Source organism: Aulonocara stuartgranti (assembly GCF_965226115.1).
Source record: "Aulonocara stuartgranti genome assembly, chromosome: 11".
In the NCBI taxonomy this organism is placed as follows: Eukaryota; Metazoa; Chordata; class Actinopteri; order Cichliformes; family Cichlidae; genus Aulonocara; species Aulonocara stuartgranti.
In genome coordinates this window covers 4,779,231-4,796,486 of record NC_138947.1, presented here as the reverse complement: position 1 = coordinate 4,796,486, position 17,256 = coordinate 4,779,231, and the positions used below count along the sequence as shown (strand labels likewise).

The following is a 17,256-nucleotide window of genomic DNA, read 5'->3' as shown; positions in this document are numbered from 1 at the left end:
ATGAGTGAAGATGCCAAATGAAGTCTTTTCTCTCCTCACCTATGAGTCTTTGCCAGTCTGCGGTGACACATCCATTGCCCTGCAAGGTTTCAGGACATACACTACAGGTGATAGGATCAACATAACATAACTGATGACTGGACTCCAACCGAGGACCTCCTTGCTGTGAGGTGACAGTGCTAACCACCACCTACGATATTACATGATAATATAACATATTTTTGTGCGCAGTCGAGCTGTTTAAAGCAGCTTTTGTGAGCAATACAGTGTCTGTGCATGAGCTAAATATGGGCTGAGAATTCAAATAATGTGGAGCATTACTTATTAACACCAGCCAAGCTGCTCCAAAAATTGTTAGCAGCCATGCTTTTTGGCTCCATTAGACACTGGCAGGTAACCAACCATGATGCTTTCTGTTGTTCAGATGTAGCCTGGCTGGGAAAATATTCAAATGGATAAAAATAGTAACATTTTAGAACAAGAGGCATTCAAAAAGTCTCTTGAACACTAGTTATAATACTGATGCAAATGCCCCTGCTGGTAAATTTTAACTGACCACAGGATGTATTCCCTTTTTTTACAGCATACTCCATTTCAGCAAAAACATCACTGTGTTGTTTTTGCTTCTTCTTCTTTCTTCTTTTTCCCAAAGGTTTCTGATATAAAAAGTTGCTCCAGCACCATTATGGGTGGCAGTTAATCAGCATCACTGGCAACACATTAAACACCTTCTGGTATTTTTGAGCTTCAAAATAACCAACAGAGCAGGTTTCACCTTTTCAAGGTCGTCCCTCCCCAATATCAAACTGGGTACCAGTGGATTCGGAGATGACGGTCTTAACATGAACCAGTTGCTGGTTTTCACTGAGATTTTAATATGAATAACTGCTGCCACCTGCTGGAGCAATTTCCTTGTTATTAATGCTGAGCTTCTAAATGTCAGAATATATTAGTAGAAAGGGGGGGAAAGGCAAACTGCTAACTTTATAGTTCACAGCCCACATGGGGCCATTAATCTTGTTATGCTGTCACACAAATATGCTCTTAACCTGTTCATCACCCAAACCAATGCTCTCAAAACATGAAGCCACACTGCTGCTCACTGATTGTCGCATCGCTTAACAAAATAAATAATAAAATATTTATGAATAAAATTAATCTTTATATTATTAATAAAAATTAATAAAAAAAATTAATAAAAATTAATAAAATATAATAAATAATACAAAATTAAACCTTTCTGGTTTGTCTGATCAACTTTATCCATATGCAGTTATTGCAGCTGCATAACACGCTTCAAAGCAAAACTCCCACATCTCACATTTGTTCTACAGAAGTTATTTTTAATAAACACCTGTCAAATGAAAGGTTTGCTTCTGAGAGGCAGCATGTGAATCCTCTTCAGAAAACAACCAAGACAACTAACTGGAATGAGAGATAACATGTTTTTTTCTTAAAAATAAAAAATAAAAAAAGCAAAAAGGGTAACTGGGAGGGGAAAAAGGAGACCAAACAGCAGAAATACATTAGTTTGTGCAACAGCAAATACAGCTGAATTATATACAAGCATATCTTTACTGAACATTCATCAACAGCTTCAACTATGCATGTACAATGAGGGCTCTCCTATCGGTTTACAGGAAAAGTGTTGTTTTCAGCTTGAGTTTAATCAGTCGTCACTATTTGTTCCAGTCAGCGCTGAGCAGCCAGTGTTTTCAAGTGCTACAGAGGTCTGCAAGAAATGGTAATGCAATACTTCAGATGTTCAGGAAATTAATATGGAAATTAGAAACTGTAACATGATAACATTCAGCAGCTTGCTTTCAGCTCAGAAATAGACGGACACTCGAGTTACTGTTTGATGTAATGAAGGATGAAAACGTCAAAGTAAGTTGTAAGAAATGAGTTCAGCTTGAGACGTGTTTATAAGACTTGTCGGTCTTAAAATAGCTGGTGGCTTTTTAGGAGAACAGTGCAGCCACAAAACTCTGTACAAATTTAATGAATATCTATCTTAGCTGCTAAACTTTGTATTTATAGTACATTAAACTGTTACTCTATATTGTACTAAAACAGACTGCAGCATTAATGTTATTGTTAAACTGAGAACTTATGTAAACATAACAGAGAAATCTAAATCTCAAACTGACCTGAATATGGAAGATCCCATAGCATGCTTTGAAATGCAGCTCAGAGGCTGCCAGATCTGTCAACAGTATTGGATTTCTCCAAATATTGTAACCGTTATGAACAATCATTAAGGCTGAGTCTAGGGGTTCATCTAAAATTGTTAGAAAAGCAAGGCTTGAGACCAAAAGGTTGCTGGTTTCAATTCCAGTAACATCTGAGGATATGTGGGTGGGAGGAGAAAACAAATAAAATATGACGCTCTTCCATTCTTTCACCAAAAGGAGACAGTGTAAGGCCAGCCAAACAGATTTTTCAGTCAGGCCCGTCTTTCCACATCAATTTTTTTTAATTATTACTCCACCTCCCTCTTCAGGGATCCCCATAAAAATCTTCTTTATAAAAGAAACATAAATTTGTACAAGTATTTACAAAGGGAAGGAAGGGGAGAACAAGGCATTTAGTGTTTGGGTTCTACAATAATCCACAAAGACATTGTTCCACATCCCTCAGTCCAACATTCAAAACATTACAGGATTACAGGAGTCCATTTGGAGTGTTTTTTGTTGCAGTGTTCAATCTCAGCCAACTATCGCTTCAGGGCGTGATGTGTCCTGGGCCAGCCCAAGTCCCTGAGACATTAGCGTTTGACTTCTTAGTTTTTTGCTAACAATCTCAACTCGAGTCTGAATCACTGCTGTCTGAGGAAGAGGATGAGGAGGAGGAAGAGGACGAGTCTGAGCTGGAGCTGCTTCCGCTGAGGCGTGATGGCTGGGCGTGAGTCTCCACTGCACTCGGCTTTTCCACTGAGGAGAAAATAGCAAACAGAACAATGTTTAATGGATGCACCTGTACAAAAAGGAAGAAAGCACTGAAGTGTTTCTCTCAGCGTCTTTGCCAAAACAGCCCATACGTGCAAAACCTCACATTTCATCTGGTTTTTACAGACAATTCTGCTTCTACAAACAGTCTAGTGATGGAGAGTGTGAACCACTGGAGCCAAGGTTTCCTAAAACAAAAGAATAGCTCATTTATAGCCAGATGTGATATAATGGCCAGGGGATAACATGTAAACAGAAGTTAAAACTGCAACTCAAATACACACAGGGTAGAAAGACTGATAAACTCCAGGGGCCTGATGCATAAAACTCTAGATTCACAACTTAATCTGTGTAAACACAGAAATAGTATCTTCTTTCCATCTAAAGCCAGCTGTACACATTGTGCTCTTTTGCAAATCAAAAGAGGAAAAACCTTAAGATGTACAGCCTTAAATATAGTCTAAACGTCACCATAACAGGCTTGAATCGCTCTAGAAAGTGTGCACACGGTTTAAAAAGGTATGTTTTAGCTCAACACTTTCTAAATCCCTGCTTGTGTGGGGGCACAGGCGCACACATGTCTAATACTATGCATCCCGCTTCAGCACACAATCATGGTGTTTAAATACTTTGCCATTTTTCTCGCTCATTCTGATCTACACTCCTGGTTTAATCCCTCCCTGCTACTAATGCATTTACAGGCCGATGAATGTTCTTACTCTTCATACAATCTTTAAGCAGCAGGAGAGAAGAAGATACTTTAATGAAATTCAATTTTCAATTCAATTGTATTTATATAGCACTATATCACAACAACAGTTGCCTGTTATTGTAAGGTTAAGACCCTAAAATAATAAAGAAAACCCCTACGAGTGTTTCTCAAATAAAAGCCCATTATGGTATGCAGATAAGCGAAACAAAAGCCCTGTCCACACTTTAAAGAAATAAACAAACTGGTTTTCTAATGATCAGCAAAAGTCTCAGACACCTTCACACACATGAGGCATTCCATATTATTATGATGGCTTACTGTAGATTTACACAACCAAAACACATTTACATCTCAGAGGGATTTTTAAGGTAGTTTGTTACCAAGTATAGCATTATATGAAAAGACTGTCCTGACTATACAAACTAGAACACAAGTCAAATCCAACCGTTCTGTCTCTCCCAATTTAGAGTCACTATTTAACCTAACATGCATGTCTGGAGTACTTGAGGGAACTCGCACAGGGAGCAAAGGCCAACTCTACACTTGAAACGCTGTGCCATCTTCGCTGAATTATTGAAGTGCACAGTATTTGAGTAACGTAGAGAATCTGTAAGCTGCTCTGAAAACCAGACATGTTTGCATCCACACAGAAATGTGATGATGTGAGAGCTTACCTTTAGGTTTCGTGGGTTTCTTGACTGAATTGAGTTGTCCGCTGACATCTTGCAGCCTCCTCTCTAGCTCCCTCCTCTTCTCCAAGGTCAGCTCCTCTTTAGACTTGCCAATGCTGCCTTTCTTTGCTGCTGCAATATAAGATGATAAAAAGGTTGTTACAGAGCTGGGGACCAAACAGAAATACAGTGGTAAGTATACTGTGTCACACCATTTCTAAGTCAGTACTGAGTAGTGTCAAGTTAAATACAGAGATTAAATTTCTTGCTCTCTTTACTAATTTTAAGTAGCAGCTTAGTAGTGCTACGCTGAGCTCTGCAGTCATATCTACATGCTGTAGTTGTGACCAGTCACCAGGGGGCAGCGTCAAATATTTGAAGAAACTATCAACTTTAGCTACTTCTATTCACTTTGTTGGTGCTTTAGCTTAGCATCTGCTGCAGAGAGAAGTTATAACATACAAAGAAATGATTTGTAGTGAAATTAAGACTTTCAGTCTCAAGTCTGTCTCCATAGACTCTGGCCTTTACCCGTCAGGTTTTCATTCTGTGTAGCCAAAGAGCTAATCAAATACACGTCAACTCAGAACTTAATGTCAAGAGGAAACCTAGCCTCTCTGTCACTGACAGACATGAAGGAGGGCGCTAGATAGAAAGATTTGAGTGGAACACCGAGGTGATGTGGTTAAACTGGTTAAACTAAACTACATGCCTGTCAGATAGGCGTAATCCTCTGCTACAGTTTTATTTCTCTTGTCAGTCCAGTCAGGGAAATATTACACACTATTGTCATGAAAACCAGATATTTTTGTGCAGGAAAACTGTTATTTTTCCTGCATTAAAACTAGTGTACAATCGTTTCCAAGTCCAAACTTAGATGGATGCTGTTTATCATGGAGCACTGAGATTCATCACAGGATGTAAAACTCTTGCCAACCATTGTACTTCATACTCTTTGGTTAACTGGCGTTCACTGTCCACCCACAGACTGTTGCATTAGTACATTTTCAGTCATAAATCAGTAATTTGTTTACTACAAGTGTATCTAACTTACTATGTGTCACCTGAACAGAGAATCTAGAGCCTACGCTCACAAGCTTTTATTACATTCATTACAAAAAAAAAAAAAAAAAAAAAAAAAAAAAACTACTAGGTTCTTATTTTTGATGTCAAAAACTTGTTTAGTTACAGCAGTACAATACATACTGGGTTTAGAAATGCAGAGGCAGAAAGTATCCACTCAGCCTTGTAAAGCCTCTTTCCAAGAATTTGATTATATCAACTGTGAGAGCCAGTATACGGTTAACTTTCAGGAATCAAAAGCATTTGTGCCATTTAACCTCAACACTGGATCAGGTTGTTTGACTTTGGGAAGTGAAGGGGCATTTGGACGCAGACGCTATCAGCCCTTAATAAGAATATATAATTGCCCTCCGTGTGTGGCTGCATGAGTCAAAACTACAGGTTCTTTCTTCAGCATCAACTTTACTCTCCAAGTTTAACAGTCTATTTTTTCCTACATAAGATGTACTTAGCCATTACAGACTTTAACATATGTCACATGTTAGGTACTGATAGTAGGTTCTGATACTCAATAACTTGTCAATTACAAAAACATCCAAGATATTGCTAAACAGGAATATGCTGGCGCTGTCTTGGTGGTCATTTTATCTACCTTGTTCAGCATACGGCTTACGGGGCTTCTTCCTCAGACATGTCATCACGTAGCGCTCGAGCTCTTTCAGTGTGGATGGTTTGAGTGTTTCAAAGTCAATCTCAATCTCCTCAGGGTTGGTGTCCCTCAGTGAGGGCTCCCTGGACTGTATGATGTGGACCACACGACCCAGCTTCTCGCCTGGTAACTTGTTGATGTCGAGGCTTAGCTGGCGCTTCTCATCGTATGACATGGGCACGATCTCTTCCTCTTCCTCCGAGTCATAGTGTGGTAACATGGAAGTGGCAAGTTGAGGGTAGAAAGGCTTCTTTGAAGTCCTGAAATAACAGAAGAAGAGCACAGCTATCAGCTGTTTTGCATTCAAAACATTTAACTGGTTGAACAGTATAATTATTTGTTTCACTAAACCCCAAAAAGGAAGTATGATGAAGATGAGATCAAGTTTAAAAAAAAACAAAAAAAAAAAAAAAACACTGGTGTGGTGGTTCACTCTTTATACTAACTTGCTGTTCTTGTTACTCTTCTTCCCCTGGCTTTTCTTGGCCTGGGAGCCACCTGCTTTGGCAGATTTGCTCTTCAACTTGCTGGGCATCTTCCATTCCTCAGAGCCTGCTCTGCTTCGGACTCCTCGATTTCGCTTCTCCAGCTTTTTCTTTTTCTTCTTCTCCTTTTTGTCCTTTTTGTCCTTTTTCTTTTTGGGCTTGACGATGGGGCCTTGGGAGAGAGCAGCTAGCTGCTCGTGCACGGCTCGGAGCTGAGAAAAATATACAAATTAAAGACGTTTTTGTTTCCACGTTTAGTTTGATGCAACAAACACCCTCCAATACCTCAATAGTAGCTACTCAATATCTTACTTGTGTGCACACCTGGTCCTGTAATTCAGCCAAGCGATGTGCTCGCTCCTCCTCGCTGTCTGAGCTTGGGCTGCTCTCACTCTCCTCACTCTCGCTGCTAGGCTCACTCTCAGAGGTGGAGGAAGATGAGGAGGATGAGGAGGAGGAAGATGATGAAGAGGATGTTTGATGCCCACTCATGGACATGGCTGTGTGCTCCATGTGTGGTTCATCTGGCATCTTGGCAAAACGGAACTCAAAGACATCCTGAGACATGGGGGAAAAAAAAAGAAAAAAAAAAGTTAAATGGTAAGAAAGGAGGAAAGTGAGTAATAAAGTAGCAAATATAACTGAAGAAGCCTCTGTGAGGGCGCCTGGTCCATGTAACTGCTGCTCACCTGTAGTTTCCGTGCCATCCCCACAACATCGTGATCAGGTGGATTGTACTTGTAGCAGTTTGAGAACATCAGTCTAACATCACTGGCAAACTGTTGAGCATCTCTGTACTCACGACAGTCCATCTTCCTCTGATTGTAAAAAACAGGAATTGGACATTTATTAATTTTAATAGAAGATTTTTTTTTTCCCCACTGCATTTTACATTCACATTTAAAATCCTTCCCCCTTCTGTGTTTTATCATTTCAACATGGTATGTTTAGTAAAAAGAAATATTACTATTATAGTACTGCGAGCACACTTTCACGCATTCGAAGTCACCTTGATGGTGCTGAGGTCCATAGGACACTTGATGATATCGTGATAGTCATGAAGTCCGAGTGCAGCTGCATCCACAGGTGTGTAGAAAGGCCATGCATACGCAGCATGTTTCTTTGATAACATGTCCTTCAGCAGCCCACTGCAGTACCTCAGCTGCGGGCTGAGTTTTCCCTTCCTTGAGGGCTGAGGTTGAACAGAATCGGGCAAGTCCTTCTTGGGGGGTTTGATGGGGCGTCCGCTGCCAACTCTGCGTCCAGTGCCAGCCATCATTGGCTGGAGCAGGACAGGGCCTCCAGGACTCCTGACGAGCCCAATCCCAGGTGGGGTCTCCAAGCTTATGCTTCCCATTGAGGAGACCGTGTGCATGGACGTGTCATGGATTTGACCCCCGTGTCCCCCTTTCCCCAAGCCCACCATGTGCGGCGTTCCTGACATGCCCACAGTAGTGAAGCCCATGGTAGAGGGTGTGGTGGTATCTGCTTTGCGTTTTACACCTTTCTTCTATAGAAAGAAAAAGTTGGAAATTGTTGTGATCACTTTATTATGGCTTTGTTACACGGTTTATAATCCTCACAACTGAAATACTAAATCTTTAACAAAGGACAGTTTACTTTCACATTTAGTGCTGTTAAAAAAGAACTTAAGTGTTTCAACATCGATTTTGCATGCTAAAATCTAGATATGCAAATTTTTCTAATCAGCATTCTGTCTTACATACCTTGGTTGTGGGCTGTGTAGGAGGCAAACCCATAATGTTAGCTGGTGGCAGGCTTTTAGTTAGCACAGTCTGGGGAGAGTTGGCCAGCATGGAATCCCCCGTGTCTGAGGATGAGGGGGAGTAGGCTGACTGGGACACTGCTGGCACCTGCTGAGCCCTTGATGCTGGTAGATAAAGAATATTAAATTTAAGAGTTGCAATTCAGCTACACAACAACACCACCTCAATCATAAATGTTGCTTTCATAATGCCTTCCTGCTTGTAAATAAATACATCTTAACATCTTTAATTGCCAAAATATGGCTCAATCAAATTTGCATATCTAAGTAGAAGAACCGATAAGCAAGCAGACTAACGATTCTGAAGAATTCGACTACCAGGAACCAGTTCTTGGTAGAACCGGTTCTCGATTTCCATCCCTACTTACCAGAAGATTTACGACCTCTTCCCCTGCTGTTTTTGTTCCGAGGAGCTGGAGGAGGAAGTTCAACTTCCTCTTCGGGCATCTGGGCCACCTTCTGAAGAAAAATCTTCTCTAGGGATTGGGCCATCAGCACAATGTCATCTGTTGGCTAACCAGGGAGGAAAAAAAAAAAAAAAAAAAAAAAAAGCAACACATGAGCACAAATAATATATAAGTACTATTTTTTGCATAAATGTCATTTCAGTTTAACAATAAAGGTTTTGTATTTTTTTTGTATATTTGTTAACAGACTGACAGGAACATTCATGCAATTTTAAAAACATCCCTTTTGATTGTTATGTGTAAATAGATCAAACAGATAATTACAGATTCTTGAAAAGAATTTCCTAAGATTAGTGCTTACATTTCATAAATAATAATATAAACTAAACCACTGTTTTCCCACATAAAGATGTTAACAATCACCATAGAAATCCCAGGCTAAGACACTTCATATGGTTATCTACGAGACAACTTAATGCAAAATGTAAGTTTGTATAATCATTGAAATGATCTGTTACACACAAGCCATTGCTTAATTTACATATCTAGGTTGAGTTGAATCTGCTTTGCAAAATTATTTACATGTAGCACATTTCTGCAGTCATTAGGCCTTTTGTCTTTCACTTTAAAATTTTCCCTTGCTTCCCCTTAAGTTATGCTGAGGAGCACATGTAGTACATGTTCTCTTGCTATGAAGAATAGCAGAGAAATCACAGGGCATTTTGTGTAAAGTAAAGGGAAAGGGTGAAGGGTTAAAAAAATAAATAAATAGCCTCTAAAATTTCTGTGCCTCTGCTTGGATCATTAACAAAAATACACACAACTTTGGTCAAGTCATTTAAAAAAAACAAACAAAAAAACAAACAAAAACAAACACCAAATCTTGCTAGATTTCCCCACTGGTTTGCTAGAAATCATTAAACACTGTACTTTAACACTTATTTTTTCACTCTGAGCTGACAAAACACAGTTCTACGCCTGCTCAGTGTAAGATCACTGTGTTAATAAACGCAATCCAAAGGGAATGCTAGCTTGTGAGAAAGGAACAAATATCAATTAAAATGGAATAAATAACATGGATAAAAATGTGTTTTTTACCTTTTGACCTACCTTGTTGTAGATGTAGCAGTTGGTGAACATTGTGTTGAAGTCCTGTATGCACTCACATGCACTACGGTAGAAGTTATTTTCCAAGCGTTTCTTAATGGTCCCCATGTCCATGGGTTGTTTGATAATTTTATGGTAATCCTTGGGGAAAAAAATGCATTTTTTTTAAATTAATAACTTTTTAATTTATGGCTCTACAGAAATACCAATCCCACTTGTTTACTTGTTAAAGTGTGGACACCTTTTCCATAATGGTCCCAAGATGTTAAAAATATGTTTTAAAAAAAACCCAAAAAACCTGAGATACAATCATCTATTAACAAACCAGAAAGGATCATTTATAATAGCCAAAAAATAATACAGAATATTGGATATTTATCTCAGCATCTGGAAGTAGACACATTCAAACTCCGAGTGGTTTATCAAAGCACTTGGATTCAACCCACCGGCAGGTTAAGCTTGTAGGCATCCACGGGCTCCTGAAAAGGCCAGGCAAAGTGGTGCCTCCAAAGAGACTTCATCAGGGTCTTCTGGAGGTACTGCAGCTGGTTTGTCATGCGGCCTGGTCGGGTAGGATCCTTCACTGGGGGCTGTGGAGGGGCAGGGGGACCCTGGGGCATTGTGTGGGGTAGGGAGGGGCTCTCAAAGTCCTCGTACAGCAGGGAGGGCTTACGAATGCGTTTTCCCGAGCTTGTGTGTTGGTCCATCATACCACCGGACAACCCAACCAGAGAGCTGGAGTGAGGAAGATGTAAAAGCACAGGAGAAGAATTAATGACAATGATTAAAAAAAAAATTTAAAAATTTAAAAAAGAGACCCTGCATCCACATTACAAGGAAAAGAAGGAAAGAAATGCTACCTTAATACCTCATGTGGAAAAAGCTGGCTGGCTGTAAATAAACTTTTAAGGTGGGAGAGGATAAAGAAGAAAAATATAAGACACCCCCCCCCAATGGTTATCTAGGAAACCAGGATTTCATCTATAGGTTGCAACTTTTAGCACTGCCATGGGAGCCATGACTGTCCTATAAGAATGCTGCTGATAAGGCAATAAAGTCAATGTCATGTAATATGCAATTCAGCAAGAAACATACAGGCAGTCTGGATAATCTTCAGAAGTTTGGGTTCAGTTTCTTTGATGATGATGTCTATGTTTTGACCGTTTCACTGTTGCACTTTATCAAGTTGTAACAGAGAAACTACTAAAAAGTATAAGAGTTGTACTTAGCTAGATAAATCTTATAAACAATAGCCTCAAAGTCAAACAACAGTGACACGCTAGATAAGTACTTATAAACATGATTATCTTTTCCAGATAAAATGTTTCCTCTGGTTTTCCCCACACACAAAGGAATAAATGGAGGATATGCCAATCAATGCCTTACACAAGCACTGTGGTCTCCCCTGGAGATGCACCATAATAAACAGGGCAGAGAACAAATTCCCCCATGGGCCTTAAGAGAGTTAATTAAAAAGAAAGCAATCTTTTTGAGATATCAGCATCTCTGCAAGTTATGATCTCCAGTTTGGATGTAGTCCAACAACACCACGTTCCATAAAGAGCACTTTTCAATGCACCATGCGATGACAGAGGTCACCTAGTTCATGTAGTTAAAGGACACAGAAAGTCGGTCCTTTCTCACCTCCATCTGAGCACCACAGCTTAATACACACATGCCCTACTGACACACAAACAATGGCTAAGCCGATGAGCCGGTTTTCTACATCAAACAGAATACAAGCAGCACAAATAACTACTAAACAGCATTAAGGGTGCCGAAAAAAAGGAATTTGCAGAGTAGTAAACATAAGAACTTTTCTATTTCCAGGCAAATGTTTTAAGCTCTACTTACTTTAGTGTTTTGAAGCATTTAACAATTAAATGGAAAAAAAAAAACATCCAAATATACATCCAATAACACACACAGAGAACAAAAACATTCAGAATTGCTGTTTTACTGAAAGCATTTTAAAACTTAACGTGCTTTTCTCCAAATTAGTTCTGAACACAAGATTATGTGAAAGAAAATCTACCTAAAGTCGCAACATTTGTGCAAAAACACAAACACCGTTTAATTATCAACTTGGCTCCATGTGACTATTATGGCTTTAGTGTTTGAACCTGCATTTAACCAGCTTCTGTTTTTACTAAACAGAGACAAATTAGCGTAGGCTGAACAACCCGTCGTTATTATTTAGTCAAACTGATCAAAGACTCCTAGTCCACCAGCTGCTGATCGCGTGGTTGGACGCCCCGCCCTCGCTGTTTGTAAACACTTCTTCACAACGACAGAAGCCAATATCTGACGACCATAAGGGGTCCAAAAAGACACAAACGCCACATTTATTAAAGAGCACTGCTCGGAAAAGAATTTTTAAAAATTTTGATAAAACCCTCGGGCCATCAGGCAATTTCAGCCATTTTGCCACAGTCTCAGGGCGTTTGTTCACCAGCACAGAAGCTGCGAGCTGGAAGCTAAGCTTGCGAGCTAGCGGAGACAGACTGCAACAGCGCTTTATAAATATAACAATACACCTGGGACTGCCAAGCTGCAGTTAAGCAGAGGTTGTGTGTGGGGGGAAAGGGGAACAGTGGACGGGTTATTTATAACTAGTTTTCTTATATGATATTGTTTTACATTAGCGACAGCAGGTTGCATGAGCAATGAATGACACGACAGACAGACAGCCAGCCGGCGGGGAGCACCAGGCTGACCTAGCCGATGGAGATGCAGCTGTCATTTGCCTGCTAATTAGAAGCTAAACGCTAAAGAAAACGGAAATATAGGCTCCACAAAACCAGTGTGCAAATATTAAGATTCAGAGGACTTCAGAAATATGTGCAGAGTTGAGTCTCCTGTGTAAGCTAGCGTAAGCGGGCTGTATCATAAGACTGGCTGACGAGGTAGCGCTGTTTTGCTACTCGGAGGCTAACGGTAACGTCACCGTAGCAACAATGTGGTTTTTATTACATAATTCCCATCCTCACGCGGACTACAAAGCCCAGCAAATGTCCTCAGTTTGACCCGAAACACTGCGGACATTACCTGTCGTGAGGTGGGTTGACGGCGGCTTCCATTGGGGTGAGGGCGGAGTGTTGTTACGATCCAATTTTTCGCCGCTGTTGACGCTGCACTTCCACAAAACGCTCAGCGACCAACTCCGCAATGAAATGGCGACTAAGCGCTTCCGCTTGACCCTATATAAACCCCTCTCGTGGCAGTGCCGCGTCGTTCCTGTCACGTGGACGATGATTCCGCGCCATAATTGGCTGTAAGCAGGTGTCAGTCAAACAGCACAGTCTGTACATCTTGTACTCTGAAAATATTGCATGTTTCAGATTTTTTATACAGTAATGAGCTATCTGGCGACGCACTGCGTTAATAATTGCTGTAATTTTCAGGCTAACGCTTCTCTGTCTATATGGATTAGTATGTTTTGTCCTCAAGAGAGTTTGGATTGTCATGCAGGTGATCTCCGTTTTATTAAACCCACTGCGGAATACCTGGGTAGCAACTGTATTTTTTTATTTTTTTATTTTTTTTGGTGAGATGTTTCCATTTAAAGCGGCACATTCATGAAATAACCCCCTTAGCTGCTTTGTGATTGATGCCCTCAAAAAAATGGACATCTTTTTTTCCAACTCCGTGACTAACCGCTTTAAAGAAGCTATGTTTAACAGTATCCTGCAGTCTAGATAGATAGAAAGACAGATACATGTGCAGTTTCCCAAAAAATAAAAAATAAAATAAGAGGAGACTGGGATTGTTGACAAGCAGTGGCAACGGGTTTCACTCGTCACTGCTGCACCATAGAGCACATTCTCCAACAGACTGATTCAATGCCACAAGGACAGATACAATAAATCTTTTATGCAACACATCTGTATAGCGATGCATCATCTGTGCTTCAACAGTTTATTTCTACCCTGTACTGTGCGCACGACTTTCATTACAATGTACACTGACTGTAAAGTTTTTACGTAAACGTATTCATTAGTAAGCATTTTAAATTAAGTTTTATTTTTGCTGTGTTAAATAGATATTTAATATATATTTTAAATGGAGATATTTTTCTTTAACATATTGTTATTATTACGTAATATTACTTACATATTTGGGTTCATATTTGTTTTGCCATGTTGCATATAAGCCAAAATAATGGCATTTATATTCTATAATATTTAAGCTATTTTGCCATTTTTGTTGTCTCGAGCTAAATTTTCAAAACTTTTGTAGTAAAAAGGATAGACTGTTTACCTTTCCCTAACCTGGAGAGTTTTAACATATGCAGGATTGTGTTAATTGTAACTGGATGGACTTGGTTTGCAGTATGTTAACCATTAAAATTCGCATAGCATCATTACAAAGCTATGATTTGTTCATCTGACTAATAGTTGGTGAAACAAAGCTGTTTTTAAACCTTATTGCTCTGCACTCTCACGCCAGAAACCTCCATAAAGAAAGTAAACGTCGTTATGCAAAGGGTGCAAAACAAACCAGCTATCAGCTGTAAATGTCTTGTACACAGCACAGGGATGCTGAGTTCAGCTGTTAGACCGTTTAACAATTTGATCACTTCGGTATTTATTGAAACAACTTGAAAATAGCATTGTTTCGTCAGCTGTATTTTGTCCTACAATCGAAGCCTTTTATATAAAATCAGTCCAAATTTACCTACAAGTTAACCTTACTGTGTCTAGCTGCTTGAAGTTCTGTTCAGTTGAATGATATGGTGGAAACCTACACTTTATTTTATCCTGTACTTGTTAATGTTACACAGTGTAGTATGCTGTGATGGCTAAAACACAAAACAAGGGTAGATATTTGATGGAAATTCTAATTTGGACTCACTTTGCACTGTTGAAGTGAAATGTGGCATGATGCATTCCTTCACAGTCACACACACAGGCTGTATACCCCTGGATTTATTGTATTTTTTCATAATGAGCTGTTCATAGCAAGCTGGTGATAAACAAAAGTATCAAATTAACCGGATCTGTTGCTGGACTTGAAGTTTTCATCTTAAAATGGCCAGGTGATTTTCACCCCTGTTGCCTTAAAGAAGAAGACCACCCTCATATATTTTCCTATTAAAAACAAAGAGAGTCCTGCTGATTAAAACACAAGTTGCTGTTCAGGTTCACCACAGTGAGATAAAAATCTAAAAAAAACAACCCAATAACTACAGTACTGTGCAAAAGTCTCAGGTCACAACTCATTTCTTCTTTGCTTCCAAGGAGTCAGACATTCTTTAAATTTTTCTAAAGTGGCCTTAAGCAATACACTCTAAAAACTATTGTTTAAGCTCAACAAAAAAAATTAACGCAACAGTTTCCATTAGTCTTTTTGAGTTATGATAACTTATGTTGAAATTAGATTGAACCAACAAACTATATTGAGTTACGGGAATTAAATTATCCTCCATAATCAAAGGTGATTTGAATTACCATTTACGTAATATTTGGTAGCTTAAAAACATATTTTTAAGTTGTTTACTCATAAAAATTATGTTCCTCCAATTACTTTTTCCACATTATTTGAAATGATTTTTAAGTGTTATGTAATTAATTACAGCAATTACAAAAACAATTTTTTAAAGTTCATTATTTAAAATATTAAGTTGCTGATTTTCATCATTATTATCATCATTTTAGCTTTCTCTTATTTTTTTTTTATTGTAATAGCTTTTAAGAAAGGAATTCATTCAACATTTTTTTTTATCAAATAACTTTTTTATTTTTTTAACAGTAGGCATTTCAACACTTTGTATTTAAAAAGTGAAAATAAACCAGAAATTTAGATTTATACCATCACAGCCAAGTTATAGAATATGCCTTTATGTATTTAACACCACAGAAACAAATGTGTTCAATTGGTAAAAAATCTACTTAGAAAACATTTTGTTGCAGTAATACTTCCATGCAAGTGTTCAGTAAATGTTAACTTTCAATGCCTACCAAACTTTACAAGATCTTGCATCTTTCTATTACACAATGTAGCAAACACCTTTAAGATCAATTTTACACATACAGGATTCAAAACAGTTAACAATTTTTGAAACAGAGTCAACATCTTTAACATAATGATGGTTCCATCAAGGTCAAGGAACAGCTTCTGAACAACTTCAAAAGTATATTTGCATTAGCTCAGATTGAGAGCATATATTATGCCCATGAGCAAAACACAGCACCTTGGGAAATTCTGGCCCTCCATTATTTTTGTTTCCTCCACCACAATGGTTGCAGTCTTATGGTTAGATCCAGGGGTGTACCGGTCACTGATGATGGCAGTTTTCATCACCTGCCTTAAGTTCTTTGGTGTCCTTGTAAAGCAAATTTTAAAAAATAGGTTAGTGAATTATAGATTAGACTTTTATACTTACTGAATCTTAATGAATTCAGATGATCAATGGAACACACACACACACACACACACACACACACACACACACACACACACACACAATGCTGAATTACTTACACCAAACTCCATGAAAAGGTCCTCGTCCTTCTCTCCAAGGAAAGTGATAAGGCAGCAGATGGCTACTTCTCTGCGTGTTTCAATTGTATTGTGCTATTTAAGAAAAAATAAAGTGTGAGTATAAAATACATGGGTGACTGACAACAAAGTGCATTTCAAAGCTACCCAAAGTCTAAATAGTTGTCCTACCTCAAGAAGCATGTCCTTGATCTGCCTGATTCTCACTCCCTTAGCTCCTCCCCTTGATAAAATGACATCCATCAGTTTTGGGGTGCAATGGTCAAGTGTAGCCATTCAAGGCTTACAGTGGTTATTCTCTTGAACTCCTCCTTTATCTGTAGACCACACAAACAGAAGAATTAAACCTTGCAGACTATTAGCTATACTGCATTAATGAATGCTGTAATACATTATTTAAAGAGGATAGAAGTGATCTAAGGCTACCCCAAGTTTTGAGGGAACAAAAACAATCTTGGTGAAGACAAGGGAGACTTCCCCACCATAACCGTGGTGTAATCTCTAATGTTTTAGCAACCCTGTTTTTGCAGAGGTTTCGAATTTACACATTGATCACTCCCAGCCCATTTTGTAAAAAATGTGTCCCAACTTAACAAAGCACTAATGACCCTAGATTATCACACTATACTAACTGCTTACATAAAGTCTTAATATTAAGTAGATTCACATTGTTAATGCCAGAATAATGCTATTTGAATGACATTAACAATATTTCACACAATCTGATTAAAAAAAAAAAACACCCCAAAAAAACAAAACAAAGATAGCTACAGCTCTTAAGATCAAGAACAATACTTACTTTAAGCTGTATCACAATACTAACCAAAATCATTTACAATGTAATATTACGTATAGGTCATGCAAGTTTTATAAAGACATAAAATAGGTGAGCCAGATGGAAAAAAGA

General features: G+C 38.7%; 1 protein-coding gene and 1 long non-coding RNA gene across 8 annotated transcripts; both read right to left on the bottom strand.

Moving 5' to 3' along the window:
• Window positions 1-1,462: 1,462 nt before the first annotated feature.
• brd2b (bromodomain containing 2b) lies at window positions 1,463-13,041 on the bottom strand. Of its 7 annotated transcripts, none has more exons than XM_082552158.1 (12): window positions 12,897-13,041; window positions 10,295-10,583; window positions 9,840-9,989; window positions 8,703-8,847; window positions 8,276-8,439; window positions 7,558-8,058; window positions 7,238-7,366; window positions 6,861-7,106; window positions 6,510-6,760; window positions 6,007-6,323; window positions 4,335-4,463; window positions 1,463-2,933 (listed from the first exon to the last, which is right to left on the bottom strand). In XM_082552158.1, the coding sequence occupies exons 1-12, from the start codon at window positions 12,926-12,928 to the stop codon at window positions 2,803-2,805; spliced, it is 2,484 nt and encodes an 827-aa protein (XP_082408284.1). In that variant the 5' UTR covers window positions 12,929-13,041; the 3' UTR covers window positions 1,463-2,802. The 7 variants fall into 7 exon arrangements, with proteins under 7 accessions (XP_082408284.1, XP_082408285.1, XP_082408287.1 ...); XM_082552159.1 differs by having other exon boundaries at window positions 4,335-4,460; XM_082552161.1 differs by having other exon boundaries at window positions 6,873-7,106.
• A 2,105-nt stretch (window positions 13,042-15,146) lies between these two features.
• Window positions 15,147-17,065, bottom strand: LOC309718007. Its single transcript, XR_014279854.1, has 3 exons — window positions 16,521-17,065; window positions 16,332-16,424; window positions 15,147-16,173 (listed from the first exon to the last, which is right to left on the bottom strand). It is a non-coding gene; the product is annotated as an uncharacterized lncRNA (long non-coding RNA).
• Between the last annotated feature and the right edge of the window lie 191 nt (window positions 17,066-17,256).